The sequence below is a fragment of the Cynocephalus volans genome, chromosome 13 (assembly GCF_027409185.1).
Source record: "Cynocephalus volans isolate mCynVol1 chromosome 13, mCynVol1.pri, whole genome shotgun sequence".
Lineage (NCBI taxonomy): Eukaryota > Metazoa > Chordata > Mammalia > Dermoptera > Cynocephalidae > Cynocephalus > Cynocephalus volans.
The window spans coordinates 28,793,603-28,814,479 of record NC_084472.1 but is presented as its reverse complement, the minus strand read 5'-3'; the positions used below and the strand labels follow the sequence as shown (position 1 = coordinate 28,814,479).

Here is a 20,877-nt window from a genome sequence, read left to right as displayed (position 1 = left end):
CTTTCAGCTTTTCCCCATTCGGGATGATATTGGCAGTGGGTTTGTCATATATGGCTTTAATTATGTTGAGATACTTTCCCTCTATACCTAACTTATCCTCCTTTTCTACTCAAAACCTGGCTGTCTGAGAGAACTCCTTTCCTAGCCACCATTCCTAATGGGGGCTGGGTTCCCCCATTCCCTGGGTACTTTGTATTATTAGGGCAAATAGCTTTTCTCCTTCTTCATTGCCACTCCACACCCTTAAAACCCCAGTCCCTTTAAAGAATAGCTTCAGATTATGTCACCTGCTTCCCTTTTATGTAGCAGCTGTCCACTGTCTTTCCTGGTAATGCCACCTCCTTCACTGGACAATACCAGTTTTTCACTGTCCATCATCCCCTCATGTCCTTTCCTCCTTACTGAGCTTGGAGTCTATGGCCCATTCCTATAATCACACTAGCGCATACACCTGCAGCCCTCTGTCTCTCTCTCCTTCCACAACACTTGCCTGGTAATACTCGTCCTGGTTAAACCCAGCTCTCTTCCACCTCTCCCCTGCCCCCGAGCAGCTAAACATGGATAGAAAACTACACAACCACACTGACTACAAGTCAACACCACTTAATTTCTGTGGTTAATGCACTCTCCTACCCTCCAATATAACTATTCCCCACCTTTTCTCCCTCTCTCCTCCAAATGCCTCCTTCTCCAAAATCTTCATCTTTACTCTATTTTAATGGCCTTGCTTCTTAGTTTGAGAATGGAAGCAATCAGAAGATAAACTCATCATCTTGCTACTACCAAATCTATTCACTTACCTCCATCGCTACCCATATATTCTGTCTTCTGCTATTATTGTTTCCGTTTTAATCTAAGGTCTATTCCTCATGCCCTCTTGCCTGCTCAAGTACTTTCCAGTATTTCTGAACTTAACAACCAAACAAAACTTCCCTCAGTGCTGCATCCTACAGCTGTCATCTTTTTATTGCAGTACTCCTAAGAAGCACTGCCTGTCCTCCTACCTCTGCTTTCTTACATCTTGGTCACTCCTGAGTAGTCCCTTCTCAGGCTTTCATTTCCTCCAGTTCAATGAAGCAACACTTGCCAAGACAACCTACAGTCTCCATGTGGCCAAATCCTATGGCCAATTCTCAGTTGCTCATCCCCTTCTTTTTGAAACAGTATTTGACTTGGCTTCCAAAATACCACACTTTCCTCTTATCTCTGAAAGTTTCTTTCTTTCTTTTTTTCTTTTTTTTACATGTATACAATGTGTGTTTATTCAGGATAATTTTCATAGTCATCATTGCAAAAAAATCATTCTTTGTGATGTGCATATTTTTATCTCCTCTCTTCTAGTTGTTTGGTTACATGCAGTAAAACATTATTGATTATAGATTTCTGGGTCAGCTGTACACCAATAGGGCTTATTTTTCTTATCTTGCTGAACTTTTGTGTCCGTTAATCAGCCTTTCACTACCCTCCCTCTCCCTCTCCTCTTTCCTGCCTCTAGTAACCATCATTATTTTCTCTCCATTTAACAGTTCAACTTATTATTATTATTTGTTTGTTTTGTTTGTTTGCTAGCTTGTTTTTTTTTAAATTAATTAATTAATTTATTTATTTATTTATTTATTTATTAAGAATATTCATGAAAGTTTCTTTCTTTTGCTGGTTTTTCTTTTTCTACTCCAGGGCTCATTCTCAGGACCCATTATCTTCCATTTTTGTAGCCTCTCCCTAAGTGGTTTCATTCAGTGCTATAGTTTTAAATAACAACTCTGGAATAATGTCTCCAAAATTTGCACCTGAAGCCTCATTTAGCTGGTAGCCTATCAGACACTTCCAGTTTGAGATCCTATAGGTCTCTAAAGGCTGAGTCCAAAACAGAGCACGTAACTTCTCTCTCTAACCTCCAACTTACTCCGCTCTTGTCTTCCCCACCTCAGCAAATTGCATGACTTTCCATCAAATTACTCAGGCTAAAAACCTGGCAGCCATCCTTACTGACTCACTTTTTCTTCTCATACCAATATTCAGTCCCTCAGGAAATTGTATCAGCTGTGACCGTCCAGTAGTTCCCAAACCCAAACACATCTCACCTCCTTTACCTTCATCCAAACCACCAGCAGCTCTTGCCTTGACCATTGCAACAGCCTTCAGACAGTTCCTCGGCTTCCACAGTGGCCTCTTAGAGTCTGTTCTTCATACAGCAGCCAGTGTGATAAATCAGACCATGGTCCTCACCTGCTCAAACCCCTCCAATAGCTTCTTATTTTTCTTGTAACAAAACGCAAAATCCTATATTGGTCCACGAGGCACACTGTGTTCTAAACCTTGACACCTTTCTGACTTCTGTCCAGTTGCCCCAGGATTCTTGCTGTTTAGAACTCATCGCCAGCCCAGAAACTTTACTTTTGCCTGCCCTACTGCCTGAGAGGCTCATTCTGCAGATATTTACATGGCTTGCAGGAGACATCTGTGAACAGGTGAACTTCCTACTTCAACTGGCCTACCCTCTATCACTCCCAGCTTTATTTTTCTTTATGGCATTCATCTATCCTTGATGTTATACGTTCATTCATTTACAAAGGCAAGGACCATGTCTCTTTTGTATACCAATATATTTTCAGAGCCTGTAATACATAAGACACATAGTAGGTGCTAAATATATATTTGTGCAATTAATAACTGTCATGTGTACATGCCCGTTTGAGTGTGCACGTGCACACACTCATGCCCCTATCTGTTTACTCCTGTGGTGAAACCTGCTGAATCTCAGTGTTTAGTTACACACATGAACAAAGGCAGACTTTTAGAGTCAAGGCCTTGAATGCTTTAGGTAATTATCATCTCAGGTGCTAGACAGAAAATATAATACACTCTTGCTTCCATTTCTTGCTTTGGTGTCAATATGTATATAAGACTCACTTTAATATCTTAGAGGCATTCCTGTGCTTCTTAGGCTTGGCAGAGGGAATAAGCTGGTTATGCACTTTGGAGGACACGTGCTTCCCATTTCAGCAAATGTGCTTGTGAATACTTCACAGCAACTGTGCTTCCCCAAATACACTTGCAGATATAACATGCCATGCGTGGAACAAAACTGATTTTGCAACTCAAGCTCTTATTGTAATGATTGCTATTATTTCCATGGGGGGGATCATTAAAAAAAAGTCTCTAATAATGGGGGAGTCTCTGCATGTGTGGAGGCAGAACGTGTATTGGAAATCTCTGTATCTTCCTCTCAATTTTGCTGTGAACCTAAAACTTCTCTAAAAAAAATTGTCTTTTAAAAATTTTTTCAGAGAAGAAAAGAAAAAAAAATGTAAGAAGTTAAAAAAAAAAAAAGAAAAAAACAGCTCTAACCAGAGGTAGTCTCTGGAACTGATAATTTATAGAAAGTAATTTCTTGCGTTAAAGCATTAAAACACTAAGCCCAGAAATTTTACCCTAATACTGTGATAAAAACCAGTTTGGTAAACTTACTTGCTTTTATAATTATGGTTGCTTTAGTTTTATCCCAACTCATTCCAAAAACTAGTGAAAAAGGAAAAAAGGAAAAACATTTGAGATGGCACATTTATTCTTCTACTGACTGGTCACTTCTCATGCTGTGTTAGAAATTCCCTACGTAATTCATCTGTTTGTTAAACCTAAGGATAGAGACATCTTATAAAATACTATAAAATGTGCAAAACAACAAAGGAACCTAAGTTTTAAGTGTCTCAAATCTATTTCTACAGGAAAACACAGTACAAATTTTGTCAGCCGATATGATCCCCGATTTAACAGCTGGATTCAACTTCCACCAATGCAAGAAAGGTAAGTGCTTATTTCTTGTGTCGGAACCATTTGTGACTGCTTTACAGGAAGCATGGTGCTAGATGGTTTTCCATGGTAAAGAATGCTAAACTGAGTCAATGAAAGATGTAATTGGCAAAATACAAAACTTGGCCTGGCCAATTCAGATCATCTGCCTTGTTGACTCAATAGAGAAAATAATCAAATAAGTCAATTATTTGTCCTAATTTAGGAAGAAAAAAGTTGTGTGATTTGTCTTCTTCTACATTGATTGGTATTTTGCAAACAAAGCTAAAATTCCACTAGGTATATATCACTCTTCTTGGTGATAATATATTTAAATCCCAAAATCGAAATATAAAACACCATTCTCACAGTGATATGCATTTTGATGCAGAAATTTTAATATTAAATATTAGCTTATTCAATATTGTATTCAAAATTCAATATTGAATTTTAATATTTAAATATTTTATGTTTAAATACTTATTTAAATTTAATATTTCAGTAGTAAATTGCAAATTTCACATCATTTACATTTGCCTCCCCAGATGTCTTCCCAGCATACATTTAAGAACAGGTCATTTTTTAGCTTTTTTAAAAAAACTAGTCTTGCAAAGTGTTATCTCATTTTTTGCAGAGTGTTTGTATCACCCAAGTCTCTTAGCTACCAAAGGACAAAATGGCTACTATCTTTTTACATGTTTTGTCTCCCCTGGCTGTTACTCTGGCATGATGCCATATCTTTATATGCATATGCAAATTCATAGGATAGATTTTAAACACTTGGCTCTTTTCAAGTAATATCTGGACATTCTCTTGAGCAAATTCTCCAATATGATAGTAACAATAAGCTGAAACTTATTTCCTCTTCTCCATTGAGTTATTTAAGAAGGAATCCAGAGGATTTTTTCTCTTTCTTATCTCTGTACATAACCTCTCACCTTAACGTCTTTTTTAACATTCAAGTAGATTACACTGAGATCAATTAGATCTTTAATCATAAATTCCAAGTTAAAAGGAAACTTTCAGACAATACCATTTATTCAAAAATGTACACTACATTTTTGCAGCAGGACAGTATGAATCTATGCTCTAAAGAAACTCAATATCTAACTTTCTATTCCATATAAATTAACATATTACAACTCTCTTAGAAGACTAAAAGCTATACAATGAAAATGATGAGACATGATATATTGTAAGAATCACAGGTAATTTTAGGAATGTCTAGTTGAGAGATACCTCAAGAAGTAATTCTCAGTCAATTAATATCCTGACAAACTCCTCAGTACATCAGAAGCTTCCTGATGTCTTTCTCCAGTGCATCCTGTTTCTCTCTCTGGGGAGTTATTTCCTGGTTGCTGTTATTGTAGCTGCATCACTTTGCCCTTTAATCAAACCATTTCTAAAAGTTTTATTTAAAAAAATATCAATACATGTTTGAAATGTCATCCTCTCATCACCACGATCCCCTTTGCTGGGGGCTGTTCACCATGATAATTAACCTTCACGCCTTCGGCTTGGGAGGCATAACTCACGTTGCGGTCAATTATCTCACTGTAGAGCCCCTAAGGATGCGAAGTATTGCTGCAAAACCTAATTAGTAATTTTTTTTTAAATGTGTATTGTTTACTTGATAGTCTATAATGACTTCCTCTGAGGCACTATGGCCTATCATGGCAGGGTCCTACTTAGACAATTTTTAGCAGCTCATTGACCTGATAAAAAGACCTGCCATGGTCTGTTGGCACCCGGCAGCCAATGTTGACAGGATGGACTGTTTAACGTTTCTTTCTAAGTCATTATGGTATATCATGTCAGGTCCCTAGTAAAAGAAGTTTTTTTTCTTTTTTTTTTTTTTTAGATTTAGAACAATCAACTCGATAGACCAAATAAAGAGCTCCTTACAGAGCTGAGTGGGAAAAGGCAGATCTTACAAATGCCCAGTCAATCTTCTAGCTGCATCTCTCCTATGGGTTGGTTGACTCAGACAGCCATCCATATCTTAAAATCGAATTTTTCTGTCATTGCCAGGCTTCCATTCAAAATAGCAAATATCATCAGGTACTAGTGTGGATTAATTGATGGTTAAAAAAAGAAAGAAAAAAAACCTTAAATATACAAGACACTCCAGATCAGAAAAGTTTCTTGATACATTTAATTGAGCCCATTTTACATTGTGTAGATCATGAATCAAACCAGAGGTCCCCACCTACTCATTTCCATTATGCTGACCAAACTGCTGAGAAATTATTATGCTGAGAAGTCACCAAACTGATTGAGAATAACAGAAACACATTGTAAGCCACCTTTGGGGTGACCCTCTCTTACAGAGCTGGCAGGCCAGATTCTTGGGATATCTTACCTAGTCAAGGCTTCCAAAGGAGTGCGGTAAAAGTGCTGAATACCCTCCCAGTTCTGCAGGGAGATGGGCACATGGCCTCTAGGCTTACTCAGCCATGGGTCAGTTCATGAACTGCATGCCTGCCAGCTATGAAGTTACAGACAGAAATGATTAGACAAAAATATAAATGTAAATGTAGTGCTGATCAATTGTTTTGGCTTCAGATTTAGAATTTGATTCTTCAGTAAAAAAGGACAGGGCAAAATTGAAAAGTTGGATCAATAGAAATGCTTTGGTAACTTTAATTTTTTTCCAGCAAAAATAGACATTTTAAGTATTATCCTTATGGAGATCTTACCCCCTAGCTAGACTAAAACAACAGAAAAGGAAAAAGCAGTTTGGAGAGCAACATCAAAGCCTCTGTTTCACAGAGTAAAATGAAAGCCTAGAAGTTAACACATCAAAAATGTCTCCAAATTCAAATATTGTGTTTCTAGCAGTATTACAAGACACTATAAGAGATGATATTCTGTTTGAAAAATCTGTTGTTTTTAACCTCATAACAAGTCAAAAATTGAACGTGGGATAAAGGTATAGTAATTTAATCTCATGCTTTGAGATATAAACTGGCCACCTAAAAGGTCAGAAAGGGACTTTAAAGATCTTTAAAATAAGAAGGGTTCAAAGTATATTTGTAGACGTTATTAGCCTTTTTTAACTTTTCTCAGAAACATTGACTATCACCTCTGGCGCTGGGAGAGGGGGAGGCTAAAGGAGAGATGAACAATTTGAAATATAAACAGTGGAATCCCATTAAGGAATCTTTAATAATCTTAAACTTACTTTTTCCAAAAAAATAAAGTAGCCTACACCAGGTATGCTCTTCATGTGTGGAGGTGGGGCAGGGAGCATTCTTTCCAAGAGAGACCTGGTGTGGTAAAATTTTACCCTGGAGCAAATGTTTGCAATTGCTGACAAACCACTGACAACCCAGTGTTTCTACAATGCCTTTCAGGAACTCTCACTTTGGGCACACAAAGGAGTAAGTCAAAGACCCAGAATCTTCACTACTTTAACTTCTACATAAAAATGCACTTTCAGTCAGGAAGTGAAACCTGCTGATTTTTTTTCCCATTTAGATCCTAACAGTGACACTGTGTGGATAAAACTAGGAGTACACATGGAGCATCGCATTAAGAACGCCACCGCTAAAAAGAGAGTGAGTTGTGACAGGCTGACTCAGTGTCACAGTGAGGAAGGAACCAGATCAGAAAAAGCGAGAAAATTGAAATTTAGACTAGATAAAAGGAGTTCACTACAGGGAGATCTTTCTCTTATTCTTCACAATCTAAACCCAATTCAATAGGGGTTTTTCATACTGGTCATGAGTAACTGGTGTTTTCCCTTCTAGACTGTACTCCATAGAACTCACCATTGCCACCTTACAACCCACATAGTTCAAATTGTTTAAAGATGGCCCATTACTGAAATAAGTACATTTATTATTTCAGGAGCCCCAAAACCTATCAGAGAATCATACGGAAGAGATGTACTGACCTACCCTTGTGTCAAGGGTGCGAAGTAAATATCTGTTACTCTAAACCAGATTTTTGTAGTCATTTGTCAGTCTTTACAATGAAACATTTTAACTTGAAAAGGTGAAAGCACTCAAGGTAAAATAACTTTGAGCTATCACATTCAATGAAAGAGCAATTGAAATCTGTTTAGAGAAACGGAAGGAACCAGTGGTCCATCTCTGTGCATTTAATTTTACCACTGTTTTAAACCTAATTTTATATTTACCCCCAAATCCCAAATGTTTTAGATCAGAGATCTTTTTGATGATCTAATAAAAAGCAATGAAACATCTTCTTCCAAACAAATGCACATGTGGAAAAACACATACATACAACATTTTATTACAATTTCAGAGCTTCGTGGACCCCTCAGAAGACATGGACCCAGGATAACAACCCTTACTTTATAAAATCTGGCTCACTTTCTCTTCATTTTCCTTCCCACTTTTCTTCCTCCCCCCTTTTTCATTATTGTTGTTCCTCATCATCCTTGTGAACTTTCCATAGCACATATTTCTTTCAAAAACATCAAGAAAATCTAGAAAAATCAAACAGCCAAAATGTTACTCTAAAATTATTAATGATAGCTATCAGGACAATTCCAGGACTACCAAAAAAAATTGAATAGATCACCATCTATGACAAATATCGTACCTGTGTGGTAATAAATAATCTAAACAAACATTAAAGAATTTAGTAAAATCATTTAAATATGATTTTTTTAAAGTTCACATAAAAACATCTTGATGGCTAAATTTTTAATTGTTAATATCAGTTACCGTTTTATCCAGGTAATACCAATTGACAATTCCTGATCCTGAACAAAATGCTGAACACTGTGACAAACACCTATAAGTATTTGCAAATAACCCTATGAGAGAGTCCACATGATCATCTTATGTTACAGATGAGCTACCTGAGGCCACGAGGGGTTAAGTAACATGTCGAAAGTCACACACCTGCTAAATCATGCAGCCAGGCAGTCTGACTCCAGAAACCAAACTGTTGATCAAGATGCTATATGCTACTCCCCACACGTTTTGATACTTCATAAACACCACCCAGAGAATCTCCAAACAATATAAGTTTACTTGATAAAAAACCCTCTAGCATTCCTCATCTTGCAACTGACATTGCATGAGAATCTTGGCATCAATTTTTATAGACACTAATTCATCAAGGATAAATCATGTTCTCTGAGGAGCTTGGTATTAAACAATTAAACTTGTTTAATACCATGTTATCCTTCCAGGAGCATCAATGAGAAAAAAGAAACAGAGGGTCAAAAACTTGCTTACGTTTACAACCTAGTCATCCTAACTCCCAGTTTTTGAGTGCTCTTTGAACCTTTGACTCATCCTCAGCCCTCATATCTTATTAGTTACCAAGTCTTACATCTTCTTCCTTTAAAATATCTTTTGCATCATCCCTTTCCATTTCTTCTCCTAAAACTCTAATTCAGGCCCTCAGTATTATGGTCTACCTCAGAATTGGTCTCCCTGTCTTTAATCCTTCCACACAGCTTGCTTCATTTGCCTTTGATGATGTAGCAGGATAATATAGGCAACAGCCTCTCTTGAAAAGGGACTAAGAAATATTCTATAGCTTTGTAAGAATCAACACTAAAGCTACTTAGATTAAATTCCTGTAACTGGCTATAAAGAGAAAATTTGAACATTATATAAAGTTCACAAAAGTTTTTCTATTTGCAGTAGTACTAAGGGGAAAAAAAGGAAAAATGATAATTGAAGAAAAATTTTGATGATGTAGTTCTCTTATAAATTGGGAACAATGACCCTTGAAGGACCATAAAGAAAGTGAATGTCAAGATAATTTATTATTGTTACATTATCTACCTCATTTTTCATTTTGTCTTACTGAGCTGTGATATCCTTACAAGGTACCAAATATCCCAAACATTAATGAACACTTTAACAGGTATTAAAAGCAAAATAAAAAGAGCTGCAACAAGGAGTTGGTGAATTTTTCCTCTGCTATTATGTTAATATCAAAAATGTTAACCAGAATGGTCAATACGTATGATTACTGTTTAAGTGCTCAGATTTAGAAGGTATATGTATAATTTTTTAAAGTTTGCAGCCCTTTCAGAAGCAGAATGTACCTCTTTCCCTAACATGAGTATTCCTTATCCTTTCAAAAGGTAACATTTTACAGCTACTTTGTGATTTACTGTGGCTTGTTTTCATTGTAGAAGAGCCAGTTTCTATGCATGTCGGTTGGATAAACATTTATACGTTATTGGTGGAAGGAATGAAACCGGCTACCTGTCCAGCGTCGAGTGCTATAACCTAGAAACAAATGAATGGCGTTATGTGTCCTCTCTGCCACAACCTCTGGCAGCTCACGCAGGAGCAGTGCACAATGGGAAAATATACATTTCAGGCAAGTCATTTCTCCACTTTCTGCCACCAAGTTCAGTTCCAAGGCACTTTCTTGACTTGTATGTATATGTTTAATTCACAGGGGGTGTACACAATGGAGAATATGTTCCATGGCTGTATTGCTATGACCCCGTAATGGATGTCTGGGCTCGAAAACAAGATATGAACACAAAACGTGCAATCCACACTTTGGCTGTAATGAATGATCGCTTGTATGCAATTGGAGGAAATCATTTGAAAGGTCTTTTTTTTTTTTTTTTTTTTAACTTAGAATAACATTTGCATCTCATGTTTCTTGCTAAGGGAGTTTCTTGTTAGCTAATCATAGTTAACCAAGTAAAAAACATGTTGACCAAATAAAATCTACTCTGTGTAAATCAGCAGCACCCTCGAGCAAGCATTTATTTTGGCTTTTCTGCAGATAGGATTATTTTTAAGTTACCATATACACATTAAAGAGATGAATAATGATGTCTACAGAAAATAAAATAAAAAACGGGAGCATTAATAACTGAAAAACACAAACAATTTATCCTAACAATGAATTCAGAGAAATAAATTATTCTTCATCAAAGTTGTAGTAATGAATTTTTTTCCGGAAAATTTTTTTTTTTTTTGCAGTAATTCATAAGGAACTTTCGTCATAGTTGCACAAAGCTAATATGTGATTTTTCTTAAAGAAATGATTTAATAGTATTTCAGATCTAAATTTAGAATTGTATATCAATCTATGATTCTCAGATTCTATTGATTTTTTTAATAAAAAAACCTGAAGCATAGCATTTTTAGAGTCACGTTTTGGCTCCTTTCCTCCCCCAGATATGTACATGACCGCAAGTTTTTGTAGTTTATGTGTATGTATACGTGCATGTACATAACACTGAATTTGGCTGGTAAGCAAAGATTCCTGTAACATTAAGAACGTTACTGAAATGCTTTGGGCTTCAGTTTCCTCATCTGAAAATGAAGAAACTGGTCTAGTTGTGGCATTCCATGATCCTAGAAACTGAACTAAATGAAAAACAGTCTCACCAAGTATAGTAGATAAGGGGCATCTGTGCATTTACTTTACAGTGTTGTATACATCTTTAAAAGTCGGTTAGACATAAAATTTTTTTTTCTATTTTTCCTAATACATGTTTACCCCTAAATGTAATGAAGGCCACACAGGTATAATATTTATGTGGATTTTCCAGGTTCATGTCCAATAGGAAATGCCAATACCCTAGTGTATGTCTGCTGCTCACCTTAGTGCTTTCTCCAGTGGAAGAAAACTATCTTTATTACTACAGCTCTTCCCTTTTTATTCTTTATCTCTTTCACTGATACACCTTCATTCAATCCATACACCGTTACTTTACCTCAACATGTTTTATATTAACTTTGTAGCTTTCTACATTAAAATGTGATTTCTTCTGGTTTCTTTTGCACAAGATATTGCGTTAATGTTTCAGGAACTTCTGATATTTAAGGTTATGTTTGGACCAAGAGACTCAGGTAATGACAACCTAAATGAGAAATAGCTCACACACCTCAAAATTAGTTTAGTTCTGAGAGACATCATGTCAAGGAAAGGGCATGGACTTTGCATCTAAGCCTAGGTTGGAATCCTAGTTATGCAGTGAATAGTTATGTGCTCTTACTCAAGACACTTAACCTCATGTCTGTAAAAGAGGGATAATTATCCTTTCCTTGATGGTCTTTGTGAGGGTTATAGTCAACATACATAATATATGTAATTGGCACCAAGAAGGCACACATATCCTCAAGTGACGTCTCTAGAACTTCAGAACCTGGAATTTTCCCCAGTGACCGTTCTAAGTGTATATGCTTCAAAAAAATCATCAGTAGTGTTAATGGTAAAGAAATATACGACAAAGTTGCAGTGACTACATTGCTCTGTTGCTCCAATATCTGTGTGATTTATGTAAAAAATTAGTGGCCTGAAATAACCTATCTACCTCTTCAAGAATGAAAATTATTCTACTTTTTGTTTCATCTTCTCAATTATTTTAAGGAATTCAGTATGTTGGTTAATTTAGTTTACACACTGTGATTGTCACCTAGCAAATATCCATGGCGTGCATTTAACTAGAGAAAAAAAAATAGTCCTTAAAGATTCGGTCTGCTCAGTGACAATAAAGTTTCCACTAGGGGTTTTTCACATCCTAAATTAAAGAGAGGACTCCAGTAGAGTCCAGGAACCTAAGTTGTTCTCCACTACCTAGTTACTACCCCAGCCCCTGAGAAGCCTTGTCAGTAGTGGGAGAAGCCCTTCAGGGGAGGGCACTCAGCCCCCTACTTTAAACCCTGATCCTTGGTAAATATTGGAAATCATTCACATCTTCATAGCTGTTTATAATTGTAGTCCTATTGTAAAAAAATAAAAAGTAAAAGATGATGAATGATGTATTTTTAATTAATTGAAATATTTTAAGAGAGTTAAATATTCATTTAAGGAAAGTGATGTAGTTTAGTCTGTAAGAATGTGAGCTCTGAAACCTGTTCACCTGGGTTCAAATCTCATCCTATCTACTTATTGGCTTGTGAGTTACTCAACTCATTGGCTTTCTCTGTCCTTCACTTATCTTAGCGATAAAAGGAATATAATGATAGTAACTAACTTGAAGGGTGATGGAGGAGATTGAGTTCATTTAAATAAAACACTTAGAAAACAAAACTAGCATATTGTAAGCACTCTATAAAATGCTTACTTTAGCAATTATTATTTTAAACTTTTTAATAAGGTTTTAATAAAAGATTTTTAATAAGATCTACCCACATATAATCAGCCTTTACTAATGACATTTGCTCAGGTATTCCTGCTTTGAATTAATCCAAAACACGCCAAGTCTGTCTGGGCTTTTTTAGGTCTTTCTAATATGTCTCCCAATTTCATCAATGAATTTATACATTTGTGTCTTCAGAGACACAATTATCTATTGCTTGGCTCTAGATCTATTTTTTAAAAAGTCTTAGACTTAATTGGGACACTAAGAGTTTATTCTTTTGTGGTTCTATTTTGTTATGTCACTTAGGTTTTTCCCACCTTGATGTAATGCTTGTGGAATGCTATGACCCAAAAGGCGACCAGTGGAATATTCTCCAAACTCCCATTTTGGAGGGTAGAAGTGGTCCTGGCTGTGCAGTGCTTGAGGACAGCATCTACCTGGTGGGAGGCTACAGCTGGAGCATGGTATGTGGCCACTTTTACCTCCTCCTCCTCCTTTTCATGCTTCCATTTTCTGTTCATTTTCCTCCAAGTGTGTTATCATCCACACATGTACCTTTTAAGAGTATCATGCTTATATGAAAGTGTTACTTTAAGTAGTAAAATAGAATCAGCATGGTTCCTGTTGAACTGGCTTGTGATCTGATCAACTGTATCTCAAGATGCAGTAGGTCTCTGGTTCTCTCTTCTCCCCATGTTTTTGTGATTTTGGCTTTCCAATTACAAGTCAAACTGAAGTGATTTTACAAATGTTCTGCTAACATTGAATAAGAAAGTGAAAAGTTTCTGAATAGTAAGACATGAAAAATGGAAATTAATTTTTCAAAATCCATAAATTTTACTTAGGATGTGTAATTGGCCATTGGTTTTCACTTTTTTACATATTTATCATGAAAGTTTTCAAACATAAACAAAAATTGGGATTACAACAGGCCCTCTTTAACTCATAATCCAGCTTCAACATTGTATTAGTCCATTTCTGTTGCTTATAATAAAATACTTGGAACTGCATACTTTGTAAGAAAATGAAATTTATTGCTTACAGTTCCAGAGGCAGGAAGTCCAAAGTCCAGGGGACACACCTGGTGAGGATCTTCTTTGGTGATGGCTTTATAGCAACGTAGGGGGTCTCATATGACAGAAAATGGCAGAGCAGGGAGGGGAGGCTTTCATGTGTGCTCCTTTTAAAGCCCTCAGAACCATGCCCCTGACCATCATTATTAATCTATTCACTACTGCATGGTCCTACAATCTAATCTCCTCTTCAAGGCCCCACCTTTCAATTACCATAACAGGATTTCCCACCCTCAACAGTTCCAGTGGGAATTAAGCTTCTAATATATGAACTTTGGGGGACACAATTCAATCAACCCACAGCAAACATCAAAATTTTGCCATCCTTACTTCATCTGTGCAACCTTTTAAAAATGTTGGCTGAAGCAATTTGCAGCAAATCTCAGACATCATATCATATAAAGCCTACAGGCTTTAGTATTTATCGTTTAAAAAAAATCATTCACTTATGTAAACATACTACCATCATATCCAACAAAACTAACAATAATTCCTTTGTATCCAGTCCATATTCAAATTTCCCCTACTGACTTGGAAAAAAGATGCATTTTTCAAATTGACATGTTCAAATCAGGAGCCAACAAATCTCACTTGTCTTTGGTTATAACTTGTTCATCTCATACATCTTTTGAAATGTACATTACTCTGCCCCACTTTTTGTTCCATGGCATCGACATGTTCACAAAACAGAATTGGTTATCACATAGAATACCCTACATTCTGGAATTGGCTAATGACTTCCTTGTAGTGTCATTTAAAATAGTCCTCCATCTCCATATTTTCTATAAGCTGGAAGTTAGAGATAAGGAGTTAATTAAGTTCAGCCTTTTTCTTTCTTGTTTGTGTCTTTTTCTTTTTTGGCAAGACCACCTGAGGAGGTGGCTGTGTAATTCAAGTTTCATCACCTCAGGAAAAACATCAAATCTAGTAGTCTACAATATTCACCTTTTAAATGACGGTCTTTATTATATTTTCCTATTTTCCTGTGTTAGTTTTATAAGTTTATTTTGGGGTTTTATGTGGGAGGTTTTTTGTTTTGTTTTTTGGTTTTATTCTGTTTTTTGGCAGCTGGCCAGTAAGGGGGTCCGAGCCCCTGACCTTGGTGTTAGCAGCACTGCACTCTAACCAACTGAGCTAACCAGCCAGCCCTAATTTGGGAATGTAATAATACTAGTTAGTTGTATTTTTTTTACATCTGACAAGATTATGAAATCAAGTTTTAGGGAGCTTTAAAAAATTATTAGTTACGTGGAGGCAACTATGTATTGACATATATAACTAGATAGTCATACATGTGCTTGTTTGCTGGTACAAAATTGTTAGCTGTAAGAGTACACATGTTTGGAAGCAGGCATACCAGGAGTACACTTTCAGAAAATGATTTTTAGGTTAGTTGGGTTTTTTATTCATTGCCCGTAAGAAAAGCAAAGCTGATTCGGTTTGGGGAGGGGAATGTCACACAAGCACTAGCCCTGAAAGTTGAAAAAGGATACAAGATTAAAGACACTATTTATTTCTCATGTGGCCTCTTGAAAATAAATAAATCAATGTGTGAATAAGTTGGCAAGCCTTTATTTCCAGTTTGCTTTAAACTGGTTTTCAATCCCAGCTCTGATTCTCCACAGTAGCAAAATAAAAATGGAGAAGTCAGACAACAATCTAAAATCCAATTTACTTCAATTATTTGAATATTTAAGGTGAATGTGTCTTTTTTTAACATAAACCAGCTGGATAACTTTAACTTTTGGTCGATTATTTTAAAGGATTTGTTGAGTATTTAGGATATTCTAGGCACTTGACTTTTATTACTAGTCACACACAAGAAAAGATTTTGAAATCTTGTCAGTCTTAAATTTTTCCCTGGAATAAAACAGTTTAAAATCCATTGCTTTCATTTGAACATTTTTAGCAAGAGCAGAGAATAGACATTTTTTCCAAAGTTGTGATAACTTTGCCACTGCATTTCTCTGAATATCCTTCTCTAAATGCTCTGCCATTCCAGGGGGCCTACAAGTCGTCCACAATATGCTATTGTCCAGAAAAAGGAACCTGGACAGAACTCGAAGGAGATGTAGCAGAACCACTGGCAGGCCCTGCCTGTGCAACAGTTATCCTGCCTGCCTGTGTACCGTACAACAAATAACACCAGGAAACCTGGATTGGACAGTATCATCACATTCTAGGAAGCAATGACAGGTGTCGTCACTATCACAATAGGAACAATGCATTCTAATGGTACAACTGCCCAAACCCACCCTTGGTTTCTGATGATTTACAAGTAACCAGAAAAGACACCTGTTCTTGAACAGACACTGTGTCTGTAACTCAGATCACACCAAACTTCTTGTGGTGACAGACTCTTCCTCGGACTGGGTTTAACTTGTTCCAGCTTTACAAAAATTCCTCATGTGGATCTTAACTTTCAAAAGGAGAGAGATGAAATACAGAAGACTGGCCCCAGAGAGACCTAAGATCAGTATTGTGCATTGTAGTCTACCTGCATGTGATCTATGTTGAAGTTTTGGGGATGTTGTGCTCATGAATGATTCAAAATTTGGCCCACCAAAATACACTGCATTATAGAAATTGTCACTTGATTCTGTATTCCTAACCTTTTTGGCTACTTCACAGACTCCATAGGCAACACAGTCATTGAAAATCCCATAAAATTAAAGAGGGGCATTTTCACTTCTATACAAACCTTCTACCCTCATAGCACCTCATGGGATTAGGGAAGAGTAAGATATTGGCTCTTGTAGCAATTGCTTTCTGCCCTATAGGTTCTAGACTAGCCAAAGTCATAACTTCTGTTTCCTCAACTTCATCTAAAAGATGAAGACAAAATACACCTTGTCACTATTGAGTTCACACAGGCTTGTGCTTTCTCATTTTTTGCAATATATAAATAGTGAACATGTGTGTTATTGGCTTCAAAAGATAGGACTGACAAATTCAGTCATATGATATTTTAGAGATTCTGTTGGATAACACATCCGACCCAAACTTAACCCATAATGAAAACTGGGAGATTGCTTTCAGGAATTCAGGGATGAAAAGAAAAAATAATTTCAAGTACAATCCCAGTTGTCTCTCTGTTCCTAAAGCACACACCATACAAGAGCCAATCACAGCACCTGACAAGATACTTCTGCATTTCCTCACCTGTGGCTCACTCTGGACACCTGACTCTCCTTCATTATTCCCCCAACTCATCATATTTGGTTTGTTATCACCAGAGATGCCTGAACTCACTCAAGCAAGCAACTGCTGGTTGTCTTTAGGAGCATGAGGAATTTAGGAGCAGAAGGTCAGGAAAGCACGAGATGGTCTCAGTGTGGCCAATCAAAAGAGCAAAACCGGCAGGAACGTGAATTTGATTTTCAAGCTCTTCCGAGTTTGAACAGCAACTGTTAGGAGTAAACAAAAGCTTGAAATATTTTTAGTCACCCGGAGATGTTAAATCCCTCAACAGATGTTTCCTTCAAAACAAGAAGAAGCCCCAGATTAAAAATGCTTGGTGATAAGCTTTCAGTGCCGAGCACGTCAAGATGGATGGGTGTATACTGAAATCCAATGCCGTTTCTACAGTAAAGTGCAATCTTCATTGTTTTTGTATTTATTTGTATGTTCAGATCCAAAGGACCTATTGTAAAAATATATATATATAAATATATATAACCAGTGCAATTAACTTTCATTTCTTTTTCCTTGGAAACATATGAATATACAGAAAGAAAGAAAAGTCAGTACTTTGTGGGAAGATTCCAGATGACGTCATGAAGAGGAGGTCTACTCCAGAAACTTGTTGTCAGCTATCACCATTTCTTCCAAAACTCACAGTTTATACCAGAAGATTTGCTTTCCTTAGACTTGTTCTTCATTTTATTTTTTATTTCTAGCCAAAATAAATAAAAGCATTTATGAGAACTATAAGTAAAGCTTCTTGTATTTCAGAAAGACACAAACTACTAGAAAGCAGAAAGTGAGTAAATAAGTCACAGAGAATGTAAATTTTGTACAATATTAGAATATGTAAATGAAGCTTGCTTGGAAAGGGAAAACTTTAAATAAAAACTTTATGTACTAATTCAACTGTCTCTCATATCCTATTTACCAAGCATATATATAAATCTCTACATTGAATTGTTTGAAGGTTTGTAATATGTAAAGCCTAAATATTTTTATTCTGCAAATAAGCTTTACAAGCTTGTTTAGCTTCCTCACAATATGTAATATACAGTATGGACAATGCTAAAAATTATGGAATGTTTCTGGAAATATGTTGTTAGTTGAAAATCATCTGAGTTGAACCTGATTTTTCCACTACAAGAGTAAGTAATTTTTCCACATACAATAAGTTATAACTTATCCATGATCTAAAAACTAAATATTTATAGACATTTTTAGCACTATATGTATTAAAAATATCTGCCTACTTTCTAAAGAATAAGTGAATTAATTAAACACACTTAATTAAATCAATTATCTAAATACATAGTATTTAATTTTATTCTCTGTTTAAAAATCTGACAAAGGAATTATGCAGGCCAATTAGAGGGATGATGGGAGACAGGGGAAACTGAGGCAGTAGCTGACAGTAGCAGTCGGGCAGCCCTTCAAGCAAAGAGCTATTCAGGATCAGGAGCTAGTTCCTGAAGCCTGCAAACTAGGAAGAATTTCCTTTCATGCTTCCCAGCCAACTCTATCATTACTGATGATCACACTTACAATTACTCGGGAGGGTGCTGCACTGGGAGCGCAGTGACGCTCCCAGCGGCCGCGGGTTCGGATCCTATATAGGAATGGCCGGTACACTCACTGGCTGAGTGCCGGTCACGAAAAAGAAAAAAAAAAAAAAAACACTTACAATTAAAGGATCTTTTGATCCTCCCTAGAATTCTACAAAAGCGAGAGTAATGGAGTTTCTTTCTTCTTCCACTGGATCTTCTCTCCATGCTAGTGCAACACACCAGAAAGAGACTCCTCTGGAAGGCAGCCTCCATTGCCGTCTTCTCCTGAGCCAATAGCCACTGCTACTGGCTGGTTGCTGCAGGGCTTCTTTCAAATACCGTGACATCCTCAAAAGCTCTAGTGCTGATCAGATTTTATGAGTACTTAAGAAAATATGCTTGTCTTTTTCCTCATCTCAACAAATCACCTACTTTAAGTTCATAACTAGACTGTATATTTCATATTTTATATTTAGTTAGTTAAGACTTGAAAGAATTTGGGGTAGGAAGTGGAACTATACTGAGGAGGAAAAAAATATATTCTAAGAATAGGCCTTAAAACTGGCTAAAACTGGGGAAATGGGCATAGGGAGCAGAGTTTTGAATAAATTAAGTTGTGTCTGTGGACTTAAAATTTGTGTCTGCATTTGTTCTCCTCTATTTGGCTGAATTTATATTTTCCCAGCTGTTTGACACTTAACATCACTTAGCAAATTGTCATCATTATCAACATGGTAAGTACCAAGTATTTATCTCAAAAGGCATCATTATAAATGTCAAACTTCTGATTAAACTTAGTTCTTTAGGTCAAAATAGTTTAAAAATGAACACACAAACAAGCTAAAATAGGATTAGTAAAGCACACCAAAGCCAACTAATACTCATTAATGAATATCTAGGTAAACTGAGTTCCAATACAAGGGACTGATCATAACTGATCAAGCCTGACTTCCTGAAAGCACCTGACCTAGAGGATACTGAAACTTTGCTGGAAAATAAAAAGGCAATGAGAAGCAGCAGAAAGGTCAATGTAAGAAGGAAGTATCCAAATACACAGAATGTTCACTTTGTGTAGCTGTAACTGTATATAGCGCTGCTCTGGATAGCACAATAAACATACACCAAGTTTTGGGTGGGGTTCCTTAATGGAGGTTATTTTTGTCTATTTTTTGCTGCTATAACAAAATACCTGAGACTGTGTAATTTATAATGAACAGAATTTACTGGCTCACAGTCTGGAGGCTGGGAAGTCCAATATCAAGACATCTGGCAAGGTCCATCTTGTTGCATCATCCCATGGTAGAAGGCAAGAGAATGAGAGATAAAACAAGGCCAAACTTGCCCTTTTATAACAACACCAGTGAGGATGGAGCCCTCATGGTCTAATCACCTCTTAAAGATCCCACCTTTTAATACTATTACAATGGCAATTAAATTTCGACATAAGTTTTGGAGGGGACAAATAATTCAAGCCACAGAGGAGATATTCTACATTTGTTGACTCTATAGGCTTGGTACAATAACAAAAGGTTCAGTTCTAGATATGCATACTAAAAATGTTTTAAGATTGCAACACAATGGTGTAGAAATAAGAAATCTCTAAATTGAAGCTTGAGTGGTTTATTCTCCTCTGGACTATTGCCTAGCATATATTAAGGACTCAGTAAATATTAATCCTTAATGTTAGCAAGATTAGTATTATCTTACTGTTTTTTTAATTCACTAATGATGCTAAAAACAAGATAGCCAAAGTAAGTTAATGTGTAGGACTCTCCACTCCCAAAGTGCAGAAAAGTTGCATCACTTCAGGTAAAGTGATCCTTGATTGCAACTTCTCCTTCCCTTTTTACTTATTAATCTGACCCTTACTCTGTGACCTTCTAAATGCCTTATGTACAACAAAAATGATGTGGTTGGAGGGAGGTAGGCAGAGGAGAAGTCGAACATTTAGCTGCAGGATGAAGTCATACTGCATTTACGGAAATGGCAGGCTCTTTGCTTCCAGTCACATTGCTCAAATCTGGGATATTGGGAACTGACTGAACTAAATTGGGAAAAAGGAATAAAAGGAAAAGGATTTAGTAGTTAACTCAAAATTATTATATCCATAATATTATCTTCAATAACGACATTAAATGCCCATTAACTTAATGCTTATTATGAGTCAGGCCCTGTGCTGGGCATTTTTTTTTTTTTTTTTTTTTTGCAAGTTTTCTCATGTAGTCCTCTG

At 36.4% G+C, this 20,877-nt stretch overlaps 1 protein-coding gene across 1 annotated transcript in view; it reads left to right on the top strand.

Moving 5' to 3' along the window:
* Window positions 1-16,060, top strand: part of KLHL14 (kelch like family member 14) — a 95,974-nt gene extending 79,914 nt beyond the window's left edge. Inside the window, exons 4-8 of the mRNA XM_063077557.1 lie at window positions 3,729-3,807; window positions 9,923-10,113; window positions 10,195-10,353; window positions 13,151-13,308; window positions 15,920-16,060. Of these exons, the coding sequence (XP_062933627.1) occupies window positions 3,729-3,807; window positions 9,923-10,113; window positions 10,195-10,353; window positions 13,151-13,308; window positions 15,920-16,060 (728 nt within the window). The remainder of the gene's footprint in view (window positions 1-3,728; window positions 3,808-9,922; window positions 10,114-10,194; window positions 10,354-13,150; window positions 13,309-15,919) is intronic.
* Window positions 16,061-20,877: the final 4,817 nt, after the last annotated feature.